Genomic DNA, 25,977 nt, shown 5'->3' with positions numbered 1-25,977 from the left:
ACCAAAAATCAACGACATACATGTGCATGCCTTCATAGGGTGGACCTAGCCTATAAGGTATGTGAACTCAATATATTTTATTCTGACTTAATATTTATACTAAAATTTTTATATATAAAATCTTAATTGGTGAACGCAGTTACTCTTTCGACCTCAATTATTTGTGTGACATTATTTGATTAAGTATGGAGTTTAAGAAAGAAATAAAGACATTTAAAATTGTGGTTCAAAACAAGCCTTAGATATTCATCTGGATGTAAATCATCTCATTAAGGATAAAAGGATGGAATTTTGAAGTTAAACTGTTTCTCAATATAAAAGAGATGACATTATTTTAAGATGGACTAAAAATGTTATTACTTCAAAACGCTATAAGAATTTAAAATTTTCAAATGTCAAATTCCAAATTCAACAAAAACAACAATAACTTATATTTAATATATTTTCACTGAGTGTTCGCAGTCTTAAGTGATTTGAGTTATGACTGCTCCCAAGTGTGGCCAACTCTGCCAAGAAAAACTCAAGACACAAAACCTGCATACCCATCATGTGACAAGAATACCTCATATGGTTTCACACTCCCAATTGTGTGGCATTGAAAGGGCCTAGGCTTTTCTTCTTGAAACTGAAAAGCTAATGATATCCAAAAATTTTGCATCCTTTGATTTATTTTATGGTTTTCAATATAATAGAAAAATAAAATTGGCAACTAACCAAAAGATCAATCTAATGTATAACCAACCAACGTTCTAAAGAAAAATGTATGCAAATGGCTTCTAATATATACATTATTAGTGTGTTCCGTATAATTTATTACTTATTTTCTTGTATTCGATATATAAGTAAAATTAATCCTAAAAGTATTTGTATATAATCTAGCTAAAAAAATAATATGGGAAGATTGGGTGGGTGGATTGTGACGCGGGAAGTCAGAATTTTTACGAAAGAGTTCAAATTATGAAGAAGTGAGCATATAAATTAAGAAATTAAAAAGGAGATTCAACATCTACTCTATACACAAAAAAAAAATTAAGAAAAAATGCATAAAAACACCCTTAAACTTGTCACCACAATTTACTTTAGTACTTTAACTTTACGAACATTTAAATGCCCCTAAACAACTTTCAAGTATAGTAAATACCACCTCAAAAATATAATACCACTCTCACAATGAAGAGTGTATTACTCACGCGTCATAGCAATGCCACATCAGAACCAGATCAAATATTATTTTAATTTTGATTTTTTTTCATTCCTCTCTCCCTCTCCCATGGAAGCAAGAACATGCAACTTTAATTTTGATTTTTTCATTGTCAATAATTTGAAATTCATTGACGTCAAGCAATCAAAAAATTAATTTATTCCCATAGTTTGATTTTGAGATTGCACCTTTATGTAAGTACTTATTCAAGAATTTATCATCAATTTCTTTTTTTTCAAATTTTTTTCTTTCATTAACTTGTATCATCTTCTTCTCCGATTACTGCTTCTAATTTTTCTTCTCATAGCATTTTTTTATTAAAGAAATGGATATTTTAAATTGCATATTTGGAAACTATAATGAATATTTCTAGAAGCAAGATGAAATTTTTCCTGTAGATGATAGTAGGAGTCCGAGAAAGAAGAATAAGAAGGGAGATGGTTGGAAGAAGAATGAAAGGGGTCCGAGTTTGTAGAAGAAGAAGGGTGAGGGGTGGGGTTTGAAGAAGAAGGGTGAGGGTGGGAGTGGGACTTGGAACCAAAATGAGCCACAGAACTAAAAAAGTGATCAAAATAGGCCACTTATTTAAAAAGTTATCAAAATTGGTTAAACGTAATAATTTATTATGTTTTCCACTTTTTGTTTAACGGTCAACTAACGGAGTTGACTTTCGTAAAAACGTAAGAATTTCTTACGTTTTACACATTTTTTATAAAACGTAAGAAATTATTACGTTGTATTAGAAAAACACGTAAAACGTAATAATTTCTTACGTTTTACGCGTAAATCGAGAAAAAATGCAATGATAATTGTCAAGTCATATTAAATGTGACTTTTCAGAAATTAAAAAGTGCTTCACGTAACAATTTGTTACATTTTTCGTAAATCGAAGAAAAAAATTCATTGAATTGTCAAGTCATAGTAAATGTGACTTTTCAGAAATTAAAAGTCGTTCAACGTAATGCTTTGTTACGTTCTTTGATTTTTTAATTTACTGATAGAACGTAACATTTTCTTACGTTATTACCTTTTTTTGAATTCGTCCTTTTCTCAAAGGTCCCAGATCTGGTCCTCCATTATCTCTCTTTGATCCCACCGCACCTCACTTTCCGGCGAACCCCCTTATTCCGGCGACCCCCTTCTCTTTTCCGGCGAACCGCTATTAATAAAAGGTCCCAGATCTGGTCCCCCCATTATCTTCTCTTTGATCCCACCATCCCTCACTTTCCGGCGAACCCCCTTATTCCAGCGATCTCTTTCCCTTTTTCGGCGAACCGCCATTAATAAAAGGTAATATTTTTATGCTTTTAGTTACCATATTTAGGTGCATATTGTGTTGAATAGTTTTGTTAAACTAGATTTTGAGCTGCTATTTTCCCCAAAATTAAAGAGAAGAGTACAAAACAAAGCAAAACCAAAGAGTAAAATAATTTATTAATAACGAGGGGTAAAATAGTGAGGATTGAAAATTACAAAAGTGTGGACGTTGGGATTCTCAATCGAAAGCAGAGAGAATTTTATTATTGACATGAATGGAATATATATTTTTTTTACTTAGAACATTTTATTGTTCTTTACTTGGCAAATTCTGTGCATGTACAATTAGATTCCACTAACCATACTTCTTTGCTTAATTAAAATCTAATGAGATAGCATAATTTTCTACTAGTTATTCTTCACATATTACATTTTCTCCGATAAATATATACTCAAATACATTAAAAATTTACAAACCAACGTAGTAACTTAGATAGTATTCTCAAGAAATAAAAAAAAAATGGATTATAAAATCAGTTAAAGACACTGATAATATAAAAAGTGTAAAAGTCGAATAATCTTCAACTTTATTCTAATAAAATAGAATCAATGAACAATTTCTTCATTCTAAAGTACTTAGGTAAAACTTAACTAATCACTTTCATTAATTTCATTTGTATTTGCAAAATTTTTATTACTCAATTTTTTTTTGCATCGATTCTAAATCTTCACTTTGAAGTTGTATTAGAAGATGTGATGTGATGAATGAAAATTTTCTATTATGAATTGATCAAACTCACCCAATTTTATACTTCCGTCTAATTCTTGATATGCCAAATATGACGACTAATAGTAAAAATTTATTTTTAAAATAGTGGACTTAAAGTATTGATTCCCATATTAAGTTGTCAATAATTTATCAAAATGACATAGACAAAATTAACTTTATTCTGATATCACATGAGCAGGTCATCTAACATGCCATGCCTATAATTTTTGTTTATTAAAGTTCTAAAACTCCACCAATATCATGTTTCTTATATTATCGATTTTAAGGTACATAAACAGAAAGTTTATATTATCGATTTTAAGTTACATAAAAAGAAACATTACAGTAGTTGAATATGTTGCTTGCATTGTTGATTAAAGTTCTACGATTCTATCGGTATGATGTTGCTTGCATTGTTGAATATTTATGGTGTATAAAAAGTAAGGTTACAGTAGAGTAATAGTTGTCTTTGTTTATTAAAGTTCTGAAACTCCACCGATATGAGGTTGCTTATATTGTCGGTTTTAAGTTGTATAAAAAATAGGGTTACAATTGACTAATAACTTACACAAAATTTATCAATGACAGCCAAATCTTAATTTTTTGAATGCCTTTGAATGAATGAACTGAATTTAATTATGGGTGCAGATTGTTAATTAAAATGGAGTGTGTTGTGCATTCCGATCTTGTTGAACCTACACTACTTAGACTACAGAGTCATCAACGATCGGAGTGGTTGTGGAAAGAAGAAATACCATACGATTTGTGCATCAGGCCTATCAAGATCGAGACGGCTTGGTCTCTATTTACCTGGCCCCCGCTGCATCAGCTTGTTGAAGAATACTTATCCAGTGCGGGATTATATGATGTCGTAAGAGTTGGTAGAATGCAGTATGATCGACATCTTTTTATGGCCATGGTTGAGAGATGGAGGCCGAAAAGTCATTGCTTTCACCTGCCTTTCGGTGAGGCAACGATCACACTTCAGGATGTACAAGTCTTGTTTGGTTTGCATATTGATGGTCACCTAATTTATCTAACGGATGTTTTCGGTAAAGGTCGGTGGTGGCGTGATATGCTAGAGGCCCTCACGGGATATATTGGGCCCATTAGTGGTAGAGTTTTGTGAGTTCGACGAATCTAACCGATTTCATTAAAGATGAGTTAGAAATGGAACCCATTGGAGACGATAATCACTATCACTCTATGAGCTTGAATGATAATTTGGTTGATCAACATTGTCGATATTCTCATGAACATTGGGTTGATCTTGTGTAATACTAAGCCTAAATATGAAAAATAAAATATATAAATATATATGTTTATCATATTAATTAAAACTACTCAAATTAAACTTCAATTAGTGAACGTACCAATAATAGTCAGTTGCACCAAAACTAGACGACCCATGCACATTAGAGAATGTTTCAGCATTTTTCATCGATCCAAACTGTGAAGTCTGTCCAAAATAATGATCCTGTCCATAACTTGGAGCAATATTCATCTCATTTTGTGGTAAACACCTACGAACATAAATAATAGTCAAAACTACAATATTTTATCAAATTTTTTTGATAAAATAGACACAAATTAATGAATGTTACCAGTCATTTTCATTAATAGTTTTGTTCAAATCAAAATCATATCTGCCGGTATGAGTATTTTGATATTGAGTCATTTGAGGAAAATCGCTAGACTGGAGAAACACATCATTTAATAAAGGAGAACGACAATGGCTAGACCTGGGCTCCTTCCCCACATACACTTCAAGCACGGTTAGCTTTATTTGATCTATGTAGTCATTCGGAGCCCTCAAAAAATCACCCAATGAATCGTCATCATTAATAAGTCATTCGCCAAAATTTACTTGACCTTGACTTAAAAATGACGTTTGATATTTTCTAATTATAATCAATTTATAATCGAAACTGTTCAAACCCATTCTTTTATAAAGTGAATCACATAATTTTTTAAATCGAAGATTCAGTGGATACTTGACATTATATTTTGGGGGACAATTATAATGTATGGTGTTTCCATCATAGATAATGTCACCATCCCAAAAGAAAGAAACTCTAACTTTTGGTTCCGAAGATATTCTACATGATTGAAACTATGAAAGATGAAGGGATGATGAAAATGTTACTGAATGGTGAAACAATAAGTTGGAGGCATTCTTATATAGTATTTGCAGGGGTTAGGGAGCCAAAAATAAAACGGAACAAAAATATAATGTATCAGTTAATTATTTACTCCTTTTTGCGACACGACACATAAAAAATTATACTTTCAGAACAAACAAATTTAAAAAATATATAAAAGATTTTCAACTATGCAATTTTAATTATTCAGCCCATTTGTATGATATGTCACATCAATAATTATACATTTACCTGACAAAATTAAAAAAAAAAAATGTAATTTTTCTATTATGTTTTACTAAAAAAAAAAAATATTGAGTACTATTTATGAAATAAAAAGTCAAAAATAATTAACTCCATGACACTTGAATTAACAAAATAAATCAATAATTTAAAAAAAAAAATTATTTACATTTTACATACTTTTGATGGGACAATGAACAATTTCTTAATTTTTTTTTGTGTGTAAAACGTAATAATTTTTTACGTTTTACTAATTTTTTTGTAAAAATGTAATAATTTATTACACTTTTCAAAATTTCAATTATCTCTCTTCCTATTTATTACTCTATTCCTATTTATTATCCCTCTTCCTCCATCACTTTCATACTCTAAATCAAAATTTTATTCTATTGCCTTTTCCGTTATCTACTTATTTCTAACTCCATGAATTATAACAGGAGACTTGTTTGTGCATGTGGGTCTCCTCCAATTCTGAGAAAGGTCGAATGACAACGCCGGACGTAGATTCCTCGGTTTTATGCATTATGGTGTATGTAATTTTTATATTCTCTCATCTTCTTTTTTCTTTTATGTTCTGCAACGACTAAATTTTATCACTTTCTATTTTATGAATTACAGTCTCTATTTCGAACTAGTTGCAACTTCTTTGATTGGTATGATCCAGAATTTCCACGTCAAGCAAATATTGTGATCTTGGATTTGTTGAAGAAGACTAACAAACAACAAAAAAAGTTGAAAGGCAAGAGGCTATTGAAGCTAATTTTGTGCATTAGTTTCATATGTAATGTGATGATGTTCATTTACGTTTTGTGTCATTGAATTGAAAATCATTGCTGGCGTACGTAATGGTGCATTAGTTTGATAAGATAGTGTATTTTAACGGATCTGGTTATAATTTTTTGCTGATTAAAGCAATATATTCGTAGTTATACTTCTAATATTTTATTTGTTATTGTTGGATTCTCTATAAGAAGATTAAAACTTCTATTATTTATAGTTATACTGGTTATCAATTTTTAGTTGCAAAATCGAAGATGAAAACTACTTATAAGAAGATGAAAACTTCTAGTATATATATATATATATACATACTATGTAGTATAATCTTATTGGTTATCGGTTTAACAAATAAAAAAATCAAAATCGTATAAATAATACAATAATTTTTTTAATAAAATCGTACCAATAAAAATGTTATTGATTTATACATTATCATATATATTTATCGGTACGATTTTCTAGACTCCTAAATTAAATTGTAATATGAAACGAATTTGTGCATGTGAGTCTTCTCAATATCCTAATTGAAACACTAACTGAAAACTACGATGAATCACTAACCGAAAAAATTAATTTCATATTTTTAACCAAGAAAATATAATTCTTGTATATAGTAGCTTATTTGATCGATGAAAATTTAATATTTCGCTATTTTGGAGTAGAGAAAAACTCAAAAATATAAGTTTCTAGACAAAAATCAGATAATTAAGGATAAAACTAATTATTTTTTGACATAAAATAAATATAATAAAATTGTTAAATTAATTATCTAATTGATACTTTTTTATATATATATAAATGTAAAAAATTTATTACATAGAGCAAAAATAAATTATTTTGATTAATTATAAAATATAAAACAATTTAACTACAAAAAATTAAAAAAATTAGAATTGTTAAAAGGTTCTGTTAAAAGCAAAAGTTGACAAAAAGTAGGCGTGAGACGGATGAGACTAATGAGAAAAAAGTAGGACAATTTTTAATTTGGGGACCACATCAATTTTTGAAAAAGTGAAAAACGTAATTTATTATTACGTGAAATTAAATTTTTCCTAAAAAACGACATTTAATATGATTTGACAATTCATTGACTTTTTTCTTCTCGATCATCGTGTAAAACGTAAGAATTTGTTACGTTTTACTTTTTTTTTGTAAAACATAAGAATTTCTTACGTTTTATAAAAAATGTGTAAAATGAATTTACGAAAGTCAACTCCGTTAGTTGACCGTTAAACAAAAAATGAAAAACGTAATAAATTATTACGTTTAGTCTATTTTGATAATTTTTTAAATAAGTGGCCTATTTTGATCACTTTTTTAGTTTCGTGACTTATTTTGGTTTCGAGTTCGTGGGAGTGGGGGTTGAAAAAGATGAAAAGGTGGGACATGGGTGTTTTTATTTACCATTTAAAGTATATTTTTTATTATATAATAATTAAATTAGTAGGACTATCCTTTTTTTATTAAAAAAAATGCGCGTTACAATTTATTTTTGGGCCACATCAATCATTAAGGTGGATGGCTATTTAATTCACTTGAAAATCGTTTATGGGGTATTTAAATGTGCGTAAACTTAAAATACTAAAGTAAATTATGATTACAAGTTTAAGGTTGATTTTATACATTTTTTCTAATTTTAACCTGTATATATAATATAATTTTTCGTGTAAGAAAGTTCGGATGAACCCATTTGAATTCGCTTGTGGTAGGGTAGGGGTGAGGGTGTGGAGGCTATGGTATTGGGGTGAAAATATCAAAAAATATTTGTATTCGTACCGACAACACCTTGTAACTCCACTAACTAACAGGAGTTATAAGGTGGTCACAATGGATTTAAGTTGAAAGTTAATGGTCGTAGATATTCAAAATCAAAATCAACAACTTTTAGAAATGGACGTGCCTCTCCAATCGTTTGCCATCTTAATCAGTACTTCAATCAACTCAAATCATGGGGTGAATTCAACGCTTTAGGTACGAATGTTCGGAAACTCGGCTCCTTTTGCTTATGCTCTATAAAAGTAATAAAAAATTCATCAAAAAATTACAAATATGTTACTATAAACTTAATTTTATAATTTAATTTTAATACTATAGAAATTCATCAACTTTAAATTTTAAATGGGAAAAATCATTGTTTACATCCTAAATTATATTCGAAAAGTTTAAGACACACTCAAACTAATATGACGACCTACTACACCCCTAATCTTGTTTAAAGTGAAACTAATACCTCCCTCCTAAGACAAAACCAGATTTTATATGAAATGTGATGTACACACGCTTAACACGTGTATAATATCATTTTTTATTTCTTTTTTAATCTTTTCCCCTTAATATTGTCTTTTTAGAAAATATTAAAGCACTTCTCTTGCTTCCTCATCTGTTCCACTTTCACTTCCACCATAGCATATCTTCCTCTTTTTTTTTTCATTTTTGATAAATTGAAGAAAAAGATTGAACATGGACAGACCCAAATTATGAATTAGGGACGAATCTGTTCTTGTTTAAAACTCCTTCACCAACAAAAAATCAAAATAGCCAATATAGTGCCTTTATTCTATCTGTAGATTGACCAAAAATAAGAAATTGAACTGACTTTTGAATTCTTCAATCAAAATCTCTACTATTAATAGCAACGCCAACAGCATCACCAATTCTGATATACTTAAAGCTACCCTCCTCTCCTTTCTCCTGTTGTAAGACGTGGAAAGAGTATAGAAGCTGTAAGCAATGGTAACACCATTGTTGTAGTCGATGAAGAAAATGAAATTTTTTAGATAAAATTGCTAAAATTCATTGAAAATCTTGATAATTAAAGATTAAAATCAAGCATTTTATTGGTATCCTTATTGTGTGTCAAAGTTTAAGTATGTTATTGATTAGTTGTGACTGAAATGAAATTATAGTGGTGGTGGGTGGTGCTCCGTCGGAGATACAGCAGACAAAGAAAAAGTAATTGTCTTCTTCGCTAGATTTTTCGTAAGTTGTTGCTCTTTTGGTCGATTTTCTTCAGCGGTCTTCTCCAACTGAATTTTCTGGTGAATTTGAAAAAAAAAATCATGGACTTCTTAAAAGAAATCATGAAATTTTCATGAAAGTCAACATATTTATCATTTTTTAAATTTCTTTCTTAAAATACCTCTTTAAAAATTTTAATGAAAAGGATTAGAGATGCTTGCTTCTATGATGCGTTTACATAGGTCCTCTGTTAAACAAGAACCCAAAAGGAAAATGGAGAAGTTTTCTAAAAGGTGGAACCCACAATATTGAATAAATAAGAAGAAAAATTTATTAAGATTAATCATTTTTTAATTGAAAACATACATAATTAAAGAGAAACTTAATTAATAGGGATTACTTAATTATAGAATAGCCAATACAATAGTGACACGTGCACAGTTTTTTGATTTTAAGATTTTTGTCCTTCCTCTCACGCATTTTGTGGAAAGTGTGTACACTTTCTCTGTCATGTCACCTTCTAAGGGGGTATTAGTTTCACTTTAAATAAGGTTAGGGATGTAATAGGTCGGCATATTAGTTTGAGTGTGCCTTAAACTTTTCGAATATAATTTAGGATATAAACAATAACTTTTCCCAATTTTAACTCTAATAGGCATATATCATTTTCCCTTTTAGATTGATTTTTAACTCGAATAGGCTTATATCATTCTCCCCATGTCAACATTTTCATTCTTGTATTTTGCTTTGCTTATACGTTTGTCAAAATATTTTGAAGTGAAAGGGAAAGGGAGGATAAAAGTGAAAGAAAAGGTCATCATTAGGCCTTTGCTAATATTAATGTTGGAGTAATTAGTTTGCGACTTACTAATATATAAAACTTTTTAGGATATTAAATATTTTTCTTCACATCGAATACACTCTAAGGAGTCAATTTTATCGCAACAAAAGGCATAATTAGCCCCTTAAATTATGACTTAATTTTCAATTACACACTTTATCTTTGATAGAGTTCTATTACTCCCTTTAGTTATATTAAAGTAGAATTACTTTCACCTTAAAAGTTTATGTGACAAATGTGTGTATATCACTCTTTCATAGAGAAAAAACTAAAATTTTACTAGTTTTTTACTTTTTATTAAAATCAAATATACACCTTTTTACTTAGTATTTTTCTTTTACTTCTACTTTATCCTTCTCGTCAACTACATACATCATTCATCAGTAATCTCGAACCTTTCGTTCTTTCAGTATTTTTGTTGTTAATCTCCTTCCCTCTCGCACACAAATCACATTTCATAAAAATAAAATTGTACTTATATAAGTAAAGTTACTCAAATCTATAAAAGTATCTACATTGATATACATTTTTTGTGCCTGAAAAAATGGATTATTTTAAAGTTCAATCAAAAGAAGCCTCCTTCTTATACAACAAACATATATGTGCTCAAACTAATCTTCTAGTAATTATAAGAGTAATTTTTATGCCTTCTAAAACTTTTGAATTTGCAATTTGGTGGTGACTAAAATAAATGAAGAGGAGAAAAGAGGGAAAAATCAAGGGAAAGAAAAAATAGATTACTCCCTTCATCACCTATTAGTTGAACACTTTCATTTTGCGTAGTGCATAAGACATCATAAATAAGAAGATAATTTTATGAATTCACCCGTTAAAAAACTTCTTGAGAACTTTACAAATAAGGGTAAACACTTTCAAAGAATTAATTGCGAGTGAGAAAAAAATAATTAATCCTTTTTTTTTATTTAGGAAGGTGATTAACTAATATGAAACAATCAGTTTTAGTAACATAACCAACTATATGAAATGAAGGAGTAATAAAAATAATGTCAAATTTCATAGTGCTATGAAAGTCTTCTCAATACTTAAAAAGAATTTGTAATCTTTGGACGATTTGATATAATCTCTTGTGATTGTATTTCTGGTTTAGATTTGTACGGTGCTTTTAGGAGTGGACATGATATGGTATATATCGAATGTCATATTGAAATCGAAATTTTTTATACCGTGGTATGAATGTTATGGTATTTGGTAGGAGTGTTAAATTATTTTGGTATTTGATACGGTATTTGATATTTATACAGTAAATATCAAAATACCATATACTACACGAATTTTTTTAATAATATATAAAGTGTATATATATTATATTTAAGATTATTAAATATATTTATATATCATCAATTAGCCAATTGAACATAAAAGTAACTTTTATTCATAAATGAATTTTTTGGGAACCTTATTATTTAGGAGTACTATGCTTAACTTTAGGTAATGTTGTTTAGAGTTTGCATCTTGGACTATGCAATCGTTATTGAAATGTTCTTTTTATGTAGTTGATTAACAAAGATAGTTGTTAGTCTGATATGATTGAGGCGTTTTTAAAGTTTAAAGTTATAGTTTTTTTATATGAATATATGTAAGTCGAAATCAAATAAAGTATGGTTGCAGAATTACCATACCAAGATAGTTGTTAGTCTGATATGATTGAGGCGTTTTTAAAGTTTAAAGTTATAGTTTTTTTATATGAATATATGTAAGTCAAAATCAAATAAAGTATGATTGCAGAATTACCATACCAAGATAGTTGTTAGTCCAATATGATTGAGGCGTTTTTAAAGTTTAAAGTTATAGTTTTTTTTTATATGAATATATGTAAGTCGAAATCAAATAAAGTATGATTGTTGAATTATCATACCGTAAAATATCGAAACCAAATTTAAAAATACCAAACCATACCAAACTAATTTGGTATAACAATAATAATATTGTTCTTTTAAATACCGAAAACTAAAATTATTATACCAAAGTTTAAAATACCGTAACATGCCCACCCCTTAGTGCTTTTATGAGTTGTGGACACATACCAAATTTTTTACAGTGGTCTTCATTCTCATGTCCTACCAGTTTCTTACAATTCTGTTACTTTTGTGTTTATGTAAAAAAAAAAAAAAAAGGGAAAAGAAAGAAGTTGATTGTACTTTCTAACCAGCTGAAATTTTAAAATATCATAAATAGTTTATATCAATTCCCTTATAATGTTAATACTAATTTTTAAGATTTTCAGAATCATATTAATTAGCTAATTAGATTTAATTAACTTTCAATGTGATACTTATTTATAAAATTAATTTTTCAATCATAATGTAATTTTTTGTATTACCACTTGTATAATATACAGATGTTGACAAAAGGGAACGTTATAGATTTTAAACTAAAATGATATGATATAAAAATTAGCAAATGTTATTAAACATTAGTAACATTATAATATATACACTACAACGAGGTAAAACTAACAGCAAAAATTATACAATTAAATGATTGTGATTTTAGGATATTAATTGATGATTTGTATGATTATATATACTTTAGAGTATAGAGTAATTATTGGACAAGAAAATTACAGAAACTAATAGTAAAATCAAAATTCTAAGAAATAAAGAGATATTCTTTTAAATCATTTAAATGAATTTTGGATTGGGGTGGGGGGTGGGGGGGTGGGGGGTCATTAAGTTGATTGTTTAACTATTTTTTTTTATTTCTTAAATTTTTTATATTAAATAAAAATTACATGTTAGGAAATTTTAATAGAAAAAATTAATTAAATAACTTGAGTGACTTTGTAAGTAAGACACTCATAGTTGAATGACTTTTAAAGTAAAGAGTAAAGTTGAGTGACTTTCTGAGAAAAGAACTCATAGTTGAGCGACTTTTGGAGTAAGAATCAAAATTAAGTGACTTTCTGAGAAAAAAATCATAAATTGAGTGACCATTTAGGTTATTAACTCTCACCTTCCGGTAGAAATGTAGTTGTGACTTTGTGTTTCAAAGGAGAACTTAATCTACTTTAATATAGTTAGGGGTAATAGAATTCTATCAAAGATGATAAAGTGTATAATTGAAAATTAGGTCATAGTTTAAAGAGGTAGTTATGTCTTTTCCCATTTTATAGTTGTTTATAAAAAAAAAAATTAATTTATATTCTTTTTACAAGCTCTTTTTATTTATGAAAAAAATGTCTCATTTTTGCAAATAAAAGGTCGAAAAATATAGTTCTTTTAAAGTGAATTTGGAAATGATCATAAGAAATAATTTCAAAGATGGGATGCTCAGATTGTTGAGCATCATTAATCTATAACTCTATTTGTCTAAAAAGGGTACATTTATTGTTTGATTTGATTTTAAAAAAAAAAAAAAGCAATTAAATTTTGTTTGATTTTAGTTTTAAGCAATAATATGTTTTTGAATGTATATTTTCATATATTTAAAAAATCAATAAAATTTGAAAAAATTAGAGCAATGAAAAATGACTTAATAAAATTAAAAATAATTTTAATAGCTTTATTGATTGACTCTTGTTGGTGAGGATTCATTCCCTATCTTATACTTTCCCCATTTCATTTTGTGTTGCTATTTTTTTTATTTGTTCCCAAAAAATGTCATTTTTCTTATTTGACAACTATTTAATGACATTATCCCTATTTTATTCTTACGGTCCCACTTAATAAGAAAAAACAACTAAAAAATAAACATTAAAGTGATTTTAAGAGGAGCAATTTTGTAAACTTTACAAAGTAATCATTTATTTTTAACTGTATCTGATTAAATGTCGATACATAAAATGAGACGAAGGGAGTAATTTCTTTTCATGCTTCTTTTAATATACTAGTTTAACCGCACTTGCCTTGCACGTGTAAAGTTTAATTATTTAAAATTAAATAATTTTATCTGTTGCAACGATTTTTAATGAAGTGCAAAAGTTCAAATCACTTTTCAAAGATCCTTTACACTTTAGCATAATAATGTAAACATAAACATGTATTTTACTGTAAGCACGTGTATATTTTACAACCAGAAGTTCCAAGTGGTTGATTAATCATTACCTTTTGCATTTGTCATGTAGTAGCTCTTTCCTTTGCTGCTGCTAGAAACTAAGAGAGACACATCAATTTGAATCATATTTGTAACACGATTTTTTTTTCAATATTTAAAATATTTTCTTATTTTTAAAGTCAAATATTTACAAAATTATTGATTATGTTCGTATTACGTACTTAAAACTTTTAAAATTTGGTACTTCTTAAAAATTTCTTATTCTATTGTTTTATATTTATTATAAATTTTTAAATCTTTTTAAAATCAAATTTAGTTGATTTAAAATTCTTAAATCTATAATATGTTAATAATATATTAAAAGTGTGAAGACCCTAGAAAAGTGATTTGAACTTTTTACCCTTCATTAAAAGTTTATGCTTTAGACAACATCGTTATTTTATAATTTTTCTTCAATTATTATATCATTATATTATAATATTTAAAATTAAAGAGTCCCATATATAAAAGAAAAATATCTAGTGAAAACTTTTCCTTAAAAAACACAAAAAAACAACTAACTACCATAAAAGTTTCAAAAAAAGAAAACACCTTATTTAAATTTTTGAGAACAAAAAGAAGAAGACATGCTTTGTAAAATTTTGAGGAGAAAAAAATCCTTAAGCTTCCCAAATTAAAACCATAATTGTCCTAAAGTAATTTAAAAAGAAAAAAAAATATTTTTTCTTTTTTTTTAAGGAAAAGTTTCCTTATAAATCAAAGAAAAAATGCTCAGTTTTCATCCTGAACTATACACGAACTTGTTGAGACACACCCGAACTTTAGGAGGGTCCTATTACCCCCTGGACTAATTAAAACCATATTTTTGACAACCTTAGTGCCTACGTGGCACATCAGTGAATCAACACACTGAAGGTCCACGTAGGCGCACGTATGTGCCACGTAGGTACTAATATTGCAAAAAATATGATTTTAATTAGTCTAGAGGTTAATAGGACCCTCCTAAAGTTCGGGTGTGTCTCAGCAATTTCGTGTATAATTCAGGGGAAACATAACATTTTCCCTAAATCAAAAAGTCATGTTTTTTATAAAACCTAAATAGCTATTAAGTTTTAGATTGTTTGGGTTTGAATCACTTTTAACTAAGGATTTCTTTAACTAATTAATTAATGATAGTTGTCTCACTTTGTTTACATTATTTTATAAAAAAATCTTATTAATTGAAATCTTGATAGTATCTATGATTAAAAAGCTAAATCTACTTGCTATTTGAGGTGAGCTTTTTAAAGAATTTTAGTATTAGTATATTCTTGAAGTTTACAATGAACAAGTTATCATGTATTCTTGATAACCATTGCTAATTGAGAAGCCGCTTTTTTGTGTGTATGTGAAATTTGAGATATTTTATGATTGTAGAAAAATTTGCTTGTGATTTGAGGTAAGTTTTCTAAAGTTTTAGTATGTTCTTAATGTTTACAATCTTGATGGATCTATGATTAAAGAGATATTTTTTTTAATGATTTGACATAAGATTTAAAATTTTAATACGTTCTTGAAGTTTACAATAATAGATTACCATATATTTGTGATGGATAATTGTTAATTAACAAGTTTTTTATTTTAATATTGATAATAGCCATGATTGAAGAGATAAATTAGCTTGTGATTTGAGTTAAGTTTTCTTAGATTTTAGTATATTTTTTATGTTTATAAAAATAAATTATCATGTATTTTAATTAACATTTTCTAATTGAGAAGTTTTCTTTAGTAAGTTTAGTATGTCTTAGAAGTTTAAAATAACAAATTATCATGTATTCTCGATATATAATTGTTGATTGAGAATTTTCTTGTGATTTTTGTTCATATTGACTTATTTAAAATTTTGACCAGATTTCTTGGATGTTAAATTCCATCACAATAAATTGGTTAGTTATTCTAATTCTATACGAATTCTCTTTTAAAATTTAATAATATGCAATTGTTTTGATTATCAGTAAAAACATATTGGCATTATTTATAAAATTTAAAGACAAAAAACTACTATAATGGCTAAAACAATTGCAGCGATATATTTTTTTATAGTATCAAAGTGATTTTATAAAATTGAATTCACTGAAGCAAGGTACGTGGGACGCGTATCCTAAACTAGTTAATGAAAAAAGTATTTAGTTGTCATTAATTTTGATGACTTCTAACAAGAAAATATTTTACCATAAATATATTTAACTAATTTTTAACTCTAAATTTTAGAAAAATAGTGAAAAGATGATAATAAGGAAAGATTTTACCATAAATATATTTAATTAATTTAACTCTTAAATATTAGAAAAATAGTAAAAAGACGATTTTGTCTAAAACAAAAACTTTTAATGAAAGCTAAAAAGTTTAAACAACATTTTAAGATGCTTCACACTTTAATATAGTACTGGTTTAGAATATGTGTGTTGCACGTGGATTCAATGTTAAAGAAAAAAGTTATATGTATAAAAAGAATAAACTCATTATATTCAAATCAATGAATAGACAACTTATATATATATATATATATACATGGTCAGACTTCTCTATAACAACCCGTCATTATAATGATGTTTCACTATAGCAACCTGATTTTCTCCAAAATTGAGTTCATGTTATATGTTACTTTTTTTATAACAACATTCTACCTATAACAACAATGACGTTTATTATAGTGGTACACTCTTTATAAAATTACCTCTCTATAAAAATATTTATATTTTATAAAAATATATTATGTACTGTGTAAAATAAAATATTAATGATAATATCAGTGTCCTAACAAATAAAAAATTGATCGGCTAGCTGCATGTTTTTGGCACGTTACTTTTTTTCAATTATACATAAACCTTTTTACAATACAACTAATTTTTCAAAAGATCGAGTACTATCTCAGATACACATTTTGACGTGTAAATTTTAATTCTAATAACCCTCCGTCTTTGCAATGTTTGAATATTTTTGAAGCTTTCTCCAAACAATAAGTTGTTAAAATGAATTGGTAATGCCTTAGACTTGTGATTGTGAATATGTGATAGGTGATAGGTCTTTGATAGTTACCATTCTAGAAACTAATTTGAATTTCATATTGAATATTTTTTTTACAGTTTTATACTGAAATGTGACTGACCATGAGAATTTTTTACCTTTTTGACTTTTTTTTTTGTAGATTTTATTTTAAAATCAATGTTTGACCATAACATTTTTTCAAATACAACTTGAAATTGTATATAAAATTTGAAACATTCAAAATTTTATTTTCACTTTTTTCTTTCATAATTTTTTCTTTTTCAAATTATACCCTAAGTTTCGTATTTAAAGATTATTTCATAATTTCTTTACTAAATATACATTCAAACAAACCAAATATAATTTGCAAAATTATAATCAAACACAACTTTAGCTTCAAAAATTAATAGTATGTAGCTTGTACCTGCGATCGAATGTATAACACTATGCGACTATCTATTTTGAGATATTACTATTTTAGAGCATATTTGATTGTATTTTTCTTGTTACTTTTTAAAAATTGGGGTATACACCATTATTTTAAAAAAATTACATTCAAATTATAAATATTCTCTTTGGCCAAACACAACTCCAATAATTAAATAAAATGAAAATTTTGACTTTCATGACAAAACATCCACTTAATTTTCTACTTGAGCCTCACAAATAATGTTTTAACATTATGGAGAATGTACAATCCATTGATTTGAAGGGATAACTTAGATCTTTGGGGAAATTGAAAACTAGTTTCTTTTAGCCTAATCACTCTTTTATTAAAGATAAATGAGGAGGTTATCATGAACATGACTTCTTGTGTAGAAATTAAAGAATATTCCCTCCATATAAAAAGTAATTGTAATTTTATCAAAATAATTTAATTTAGAATAAGTTTCATATTTGAAATTCAAGATAAAAATTTGTAGTATTCTTTTCAACTATTTTTGCAAACTCCACTTATTAATAGTGGTCCATTTTCAAGAAACATTTATTAAATAGCACTAGTTAATAAACTACATATTTTATATATTAATGCATGTAATGGATATGATTTTTGTTAAGATGACACAATCTTTGGAGAGTTTCAGATGGACTTTGATGACATTTCATACTATGTAAAAAATAATTAATTAATTCACATGCATAATTCTAAATTAAATTTTATTCAAATAATGATTCAATTCTCCACTACTCAAATTAACCAAAAAAATGCATAAACTAAAACCAATGTTTCAAGAGCTTGTAATTCATATGATTTTAATTCTAACACATATTTAACAAAACTGAAGCATAATACCCAAGATCTGTAACTTACCTTCATGACAACATCTATCAACTATACTTCTTAATTCAAGTAATGTTAAATACATATGAGATGAAAAACTTAACCAAAAGAGAAATTATTCCCATATAATAATGAACATTCTCAATTCCACCAAAATATTATAATCAGAAAAAACTAATCTCAAAAGGTGAGTTTAATTTAGCAAAACCTCGTGCTTCATATGTCTTGTCAAATAGACCCAAGAATTATACTGTACGTTGAATTTTTACTTCATTCATGAATATTTTTGGAGAAACGCTTATCAACTCTTTTGTACTGTGAATACTTTTGGAGAAACATTCCCCCGTTCTCTTCTTTGTCTCTTGTTGTGTCTCTTTGACACATTGTTATATTTTTTTACCGCCAGATTTAATTATGCTTTTCATATTATTAATTTTTTCTTTGTCATAAAGTTTGATAAACTACATATATCATAAAGAAGACAAATGAAAAATCATTACATGAAAAGAATAAGAATGAATAGCTAAAATAATTTATATCATTCAAAACTAAAAATTGACACGCGAAATTAATCACCTTTCAAAATTCGGATATCATCATCATCCATCTTCAAGATACCTACAAAATCAATGCACCTCAAAATAAATTAAATATTACAAAAACATTTCTTGATGTAAAGCATAATTCTAAAGAAAATAATAAAGAATGATCTAAGACCAAAAGTAAATAATCTCGTTTCATATGTTCATTGAAGATGCTATTGTATTATTGTAAAAGAATTCTAAAAAATAAATTATATAAATATGGTAAATTTATATTCCTCACCCCCATAAACAACTATCAACTTTAGAAGAATAAGAATTTCAAAAATAATAAACTACTGCAAATAGACATTTATTAAATGTTTTTTTTTTATAGTTCTTTTACACTTTTGCTTTGCCTTTTGTTTAATACAAAATAGGCTTCATTGGTTTATCTTTTTTAAGCAAAAATAAAAAAAATACACACGTATGGTTCCTAAAACTTAGGAGTTTAGTAGAATTTTGTCTATATCTTTCTTATCGTAATATTTATTTGTTACCATATATTTTAGGAATCTTACTTTTGTCTTTTCATATATATTTTAGGATTTAATATTAGAGTTAATATTATTAAAATAATTAAATAATAATTCGAGCAAAATAGTGAAAAAACAATTTTATCTATTTAGGAGTCCGAAGGGCAAAAAGTTCAAATCACACTTTTCTAAGGGTCTTCACACTTTTAATATTATATATATATATATATATATATATGAACTATAACAAAATAATATGGTGATAGAGATATCAAAATAATACAATTAAAATTAACCTTTACACAAAAAAAATCTCAAAGCAGAGATATAAATACAATACAATGAAACCTAATCTTTATCTAAAAATTTATCAAAGCCAATCGACATTCATCTACCACCTGTAAATTCATCTATGACTAGTAAACTACAATAAAATAATATAACAGTGATCACAAAACTTATGGTTTGATGAAAATAATTCTAGTCTGAGCAAAATTTTTGACTCTAAAGAACGACTTGAATGAAAACAAAGAAGTTGGCAAAAATAATGAAGAAGTTGAGGGTTAGAAAATTAAGCATCCACCAATCTAGACATGCAACCGAATCAAATTAGATGAGCATCAATTATATTTTTCAATAAGTAAATTTGTTTCTCTCTAGTTTAACGTGCATCTCAATATTTATAGAAGTATATCCTTAATATAGTCCTATTTTAGGAGTATTTTTTCTATCTTATTTTTGGAGTATTTTTTTAATTGATCAGTATGAAGAAAAATATTGATTGATTTTTCTTCCATATATTTTAGGAATCCAATATATTTTAGGAGTCTAGTTAATATAATAAAAATAATTAAATAATAAATTAAAGAAAATGGTGAAAAGACAGTTTTGTTTAAAGGAGGATCTTTTAATGAAAGACAAAAAGGTGTCTCACACGTGTAATTTTTGATTATTTAAAATTAAATGATTTTATCTATTACAAAGGTTTTTAATGAAGTGCAAAAAGTTCAAAACATATATTTTATCGTAAGCACATATATATTTTACCACAAGAAATTTTAAATGGTTAATGAATTTAATATATTGTAGATGTATGTGTAGATTTATAGAATTTATTCTTACAATAAAATTTAGTTGATTTAGAATTCTTAAAATAATAAAAATATTAGTTGTCATTAATTTTGATGACTTCTAATAAGAAAAGATCTTACCGTAAATATATTTAATTAATTTTTAACTCTTAATTATTAGAAAAAAATAGTGAAAAGTCGTGTGTAATCTTTGATGATTTAAAATCAAACAATTTTATTTATTAAGAAGATTTTAATATAGTGCAAAAAGTTAATTTCACTTCCCAAAGATCCTTCATACTTTAATATAATAATGATGTAAACGTAACATATATTTTATTGTAAGCATATATATATTTTACTACCAGAAGTTTCAAGTGATTAGTGAATCGTTACCTTTCGTATGTCATGCATTACCTCTTTTTCTTGCTGCTAGAGGCTAAAAGAGACGTATTGATTTGAACCATATTTATAGTATGATTAAATTTTTTTATTTTTTCTATATTTTTTTTACTAGTTTTAAAGTTAAATCTTTAGAAAAATCTTTAATTACTTACTTTAAAATTTTAAAAAATTGGTACTTCTTATATTTGTTTTCTTATTCTAACGCTTTCATATTTATTTCTAGATTTTTCAATTCTTCTTAAAATCAACTAATTTAGAATTTGTAAACTAATGAAAAAGGTATTAGCTATCATTAACTCTAAAAAGGAAAGGTTCTAATATAAATATTTAACTAATTTTTAACTTTTAAATATTAAAAAAATAGTGAAAAGACGATCTTGTCTAGAGCAGAGACTTTTAGTGAAATACAAAAAATTCAAATTACATTTTTAAGGCCCTTCATAGTTTTATTTACTATATTTCAAATTCACAATATTATATTAAGTGTACATCATTCTAAACATTTTTTATTTTTTTTTATGTTTACCATGATATCTTTTAAAGAGGTGCAACATCAAATATTTATAACGCTCTTCATTGAGTTGACCGTGATATTGTGATGTTTGTATGTTATTACAAGATTATTTGGTACTTGAAGCATTAATTACTCGTAAGTAACTATTTTTTGGTGGTAGATTTATCAATCATTCTATATGTACATTATTCAGAATATTATCTCTTCCTTTATTAGTGGTGTACCTTTCAGAAGATCTGATAATATATTTATCTCACTTTTTATCGTGTCTTGCATCAATGAATAAAATATTTATACAAGAAAAACTATATTATTAAAAAGTAACAGTTGACATTAAAATAATTGCTATGTCTATTTTAAAGTAAATACCTATTATACTTTTTCACAACCTAATATACTTTTCTTACAACCTCAATTGTCATATCAATGCCTATACCCAATATTCCGTTGAAAATTTTGGACCAAAACAAAGTAATATCATTCTCGAGGTCATGAGCAGAGTATGAATTAATGACATACGGGCAACATAATGCACTTCGGCTATATTTTTAAAGGATAAAAAACTACGATATAGCTCATAAAAGGGGAAAAAAAATCCTACCTATATTTGTTCTCCGAATTATAAAAATAGACATCTAATTTCTTTGTATACTTTTCTTTTATAAGGATTCTTCTCGTACAATATATTTATCTTATGAGGATTTCCCAAACCTATATTTCAAGAGTCCCCTCTAATTCTTGATCTGACTTCAAATTTAATTACTAGGTTTCAAAATTAAAGAGTTGACTATAACCCTATATAACTATGATACCAACAAATAGTATTTTAATATAGTCAAATAACATATATCAAAATAAAGTCACAATTAAATAAAGAAAGAGATAACCATTGATTCTTTTGACCACTTAATTCGGTGGCAGCATGCTTATTTCTTATAATTTCCGATCAGAAATATCCAACTGAAAAAGAAACACGAAAAATTATCAAAAAGCGAGAATTCATTGTTAAGCAATAAAAAATAACAACAGTGAAAATAAAAAGAAAAAAGTAAAAAGACAACCGAATCAATATGAAAATAAGAAGAAAAAATAAAGTAGAGGGTATGACACCTGCAAATTTTGATCCAAAATATAACTTAAATAGAATATAAGAATTTCTTTTATAAATAAGATAAAATTCTAATGAATTCAAAAGTATTAAATATTATGATTTTTTTTTTTTACCTAAATTAAATAGCTAAACCTAAAGATATTCTAACTAAAATTAACAGTGAGCGAAACTTTAGCCAAATAATAATAATACGTACACCAAGGAAAAAAATAACTATAAAACTTGAGTAAGGGAAAAGGAACGTTAAGGACTTAAGGTTAAAAAAAAAATTGTTCGTTCATTAGGATACAAATACTACTTCAAAAGAATGTATGCTAGTATGCTCAATTAATTGAAATAATTAAAGATTTAATAAGTAAAATTAAATTTTAGTTGAATTTTAATGTCTTATACCCTTTTTCCCACGATTTTTTCTTGGTAAGAAAAAGTGAACAAAACCTTTTCGATTTGCAAAAGATTATCTATTTTTTCGTATGACATATTAAACACATAAATTTTTTTACGATAAACTTTGAAATTTAACCATAATAAAAAAACCTTCTCTATTTAATTTTTAATATATTTATTAGAATTAATACTTAATATCATAAAAATCATAAAAAAAATGTGAAAAAACGATTTTTTCTAAAGCAAAGACTTTTAATGAAGGACAACAAGTTTTATTCACTTTTCTAAGAGTCTTTACACTTTTAATATATTATAGATTATAGATATAGATTATAAATATAAATAAATAAATGTAAACGGATATAAATATCTAAAAGTAAAATTTTAAAGGTTCAATTCGTTACCTTATAATTGCTTCCATTTTTTTTTTTTAAATGATCAAATTTACCCCTTTACTTAAGTTTAATAGCAAAGTTTATCCTCCGTGAGGTAATATTTGCTCTTACCGTTAGTGAAGTATTCACTTATGTCCCTTAATTTAACGGAATGATCCAAATTACAACAAATTATCCATCTTTAAAGATAATATTTGTAAAGTTAAAGATTACAAAACCATCACTTTGCTCCCCACCTCTTTCACTCAACACTACTCGCTATCTCCTCCAAAAAACAAAAACAAAATGCAGGTTCAGAATTAAACTGAATTGCAATGATATACCTAAAATATTCAACATATCTTCCTTCACATTGCTAAGGTTAGTCCTATTTTCCACTATTTTTACCCTTCTTTTCGATTAATTGTTAATTTTAAGTGTAATTTTAGTTGTTATAGTTCATAATTGTGATAATTTTATGTCAATTTCGTAGTGGATAATGATATTGCAAGGTTTAAAGTTTAAACCTGTGAGTTGCACTAACACACACATATCACACGCTGCAATTCATTTTTTGTTAAAATAACCTTGTGTCTGGGCCAAATTTTGTGCAACACGTACCTGCGTGCATCAAAACTAGAACAGATGAGAAGAAGTTACGAACTCACTCCTTTTTTTTTTAAAGAAATAACCTGTTTTGACTTGACATAGAGTTTAAGAAAATAAAGAAATTTTTGAATTTATTGTCTTAACAACAACAACAATATATCCATTATATTCTCGTAAAGTGGGGTCATGGGAGGGTAAGTGTAGGCATTCCGTACCACTACCTTAGAGGTGAGAAGAGAGGTTGTTTTGTTGTGGTTTTAAATTAAAGTTATGTCAAATGTATCAAAATACCCTCTAATCTTGTGGTCTCAAACATACTAGAACTAAATAATTGCCAAAAAAAGAAAGTGGGTCATTTTTTTTTCTTGAAACGAACTAAAAAGAAAAAGAGGTCAATTTTTTCTTTGAAACAGAGGGAGTAGTATTTTTTTGTCTCTACTGGGATTTGAACCTGAAACCTCAACGTTCTCAATCCACTACGTTGACCACTATGCCACATCCTTGGGTTCACTAGCTGCAAGTCTTTTTTTTCTTAAAATTGGGCTAGATTTTCTGCTCCTTGACTAATTCCATGTGATACCTGATTTCAACCCACATTATTGGCTACTCTGCCACACCCTTGAGTGCACAAGCTGCAATTTTTTTTTTTTTTTGTGATTAGTAGTTGAGTTGTTTGAATTTTGTTTATATAAGAGTTGTCGAAACTTGTAAAATTGTTTTGCATTCTCGTTTTATTTTTATCCCTTGAGTTGAGGGTATACTGGAAACCACCTCTTTACCTCTTTGAGGTAGGGTAAGGTCTGTGTAAACTCTATCTTGTCCAAACCCCACTTTGTGGGATCATCCTGGTTATGTTGTTTTTTTATATGGTTGTTCCACATTGGATTTGGCCATTAGAAATTTGTTTGGTTTTTTACATCTAAACAGCTAGAAAATTAAAGGTTCTAATAAGAGGAAACTATCTTCATGCTCTGCTAATTGATAGAGAGCTGAAAAAAGCCGAAATGCTGGTTCAGACGTGAACCAAATTGGGATGATCTAGCTCGATTATTGAAGATTTTGCCATCACGTTTTTAAGGTGAGTTCTTATTTCTACTATTGCTTTACTTTTCAATTGCCCAACAAAGCTCATCAGTTTGCAAATTCAGTTTCATCCTCATTGAACTTTGCTTATCTAAGACCTTTGAGAGCTTCTCTATGAGAATCCCTAGCTTATTCTGCTCGTTATATTTTTATGGAATTTCGCGTTGGGTTTGTCATTTGAAATATGTTTTTCCTATAACTGAACTTGACATTTGAAAATTCATATTGACGATTTATATACCTAGCGCCCGAAACCATACTAGTTTGAAATTTTGGGCATAGCTGATTGATTGTTGTATAACCTGATTTCAAGGAATTTCACATTAATAGTATGTCATATCAAATCTTGCTTTAATAAAATTTTACTTGTCTTGCACATTCTGCTTAAAATCACCTATTTCCTAAGTAAGATATATCATCCTGTAAAAAATTATATTTGAAATAACTCAATTCTCTTTATATATCATGAAATATATTATTTTTCTTTTTGGTTTGCTTATGAAACTATCCAATACTTACTCTAACTCTCAAGCTTATTTAAAATCACAAAGTTGCTGTTCTCCTGTATATATATTTAGGATTCTATGTGTTTCTCGCACTTATTCTAGATTTTTCCTGAAATTTAAGAGGCATTGAAGGTATATATGAAAGAAGCCAATCTGAAGATTCTACTGTTTTAGTCAAGGAGGGGAGGGGCAGATGGAGTCCAATATGCCGCTTGATGATGCGGTTTTCCAGTTGTCACCAAAACGCTCTCGGTGAGTGATAGCTGTGCATTTTTTGCACTTATGGAGAAATTTTGTAGTTTTTTCTTGATTTCGCTCATTTATTATTGTAAATTTCTTGGGCAGATG

The 25,977-nt window shown here is 27.2% G+C and overlaps 2 protein-coding genes across 5 annotated transcripts in view; both read left to right on the top strand.

Annotated features, from left to right (window-relative positions):
- The first annotated feature begins 2,297 nt into the window (after window positions 1-2,297).
- LOC124889351 (serine/threonine-protein phosphatase 7 long form homolog) lies at window positions 2,298-4,506 on the top strand. The gene is made up of 2 exons (XM_047400940.1): window positions 2,298-2,491; window positions 3,876-4,506. Exon 2 carries the CDS (start codon window positions 3,889-3,891, stop codon window positions 4,354-4,356), a length of 468 nt encoding a protein of 155 aa, XP_047256896.1. The 5' UTR covers window positions 2,298-2,491; window positions 3,876-3,888; the 3' UTR covers window positions 4,357-4,506.
- Window positions 4,507-23,643: 19,137 nt separating this feature from the next.
- LOC107850935 overlaps window positions 23,644-25,977 on the top strand; it is a 19,195-nt gene continuing 16,861 nt past the window's right edge. For 2 of the 4 annotated variants that reach the window (XM_047400933.1, XM_047400936.1), the window contains exons 1-3: window positions 23,644-23,812; window positions 25,026-25,118; window positions 25,751-25,881. In XM_047400933.1, the coding sequence (XP_047256889.1) occupies window positions 25,823-25,881 (59 nt within the window). In that variant the 5' untranslated portion in view covers window positions 23,644-23,812; window positions 25,026-25,118; window positions 25,751-25,822. The remainder of the gene's footprint in view (window positions 23,813-25,025; window positions 25,119-25,750; window positions 25,882-25,977) is intronic. The other 2 variants (XM_047400935.1, XM_047400934.1) reach the window with 2 other exon arrangements.

The sequence above is a fragment of the Capsicum annuum genome, chromosome 12 (genome assembly GCF_002878395.1).
Source record: "Capsicum annuum cultivar UCD-10X-F1 chromosome 12, UCD10Xv1.1, whole genome shotgun sequence".
Taxonomy (NCBI): domain Eukaryota; kingdom Viridiplantae; phylum Streptophyta; class Magnoliopsida; order Solanales; family Solanaceae; genus Capsicum; species Capsicum annuum.
This window is presented reverse-complemented; position numbering and strand designations above follow the sequence as displayed.

What these genes read in the sequence shown, in the direction of transcription:
- LOC124889351 (XM_047400940.1), top strand. Translation starts at nt 3,889, where the DNA reads ATGGAGTGTGTTGTGCATTCCGATCTTGTTGAACCTACACTACTTAGA.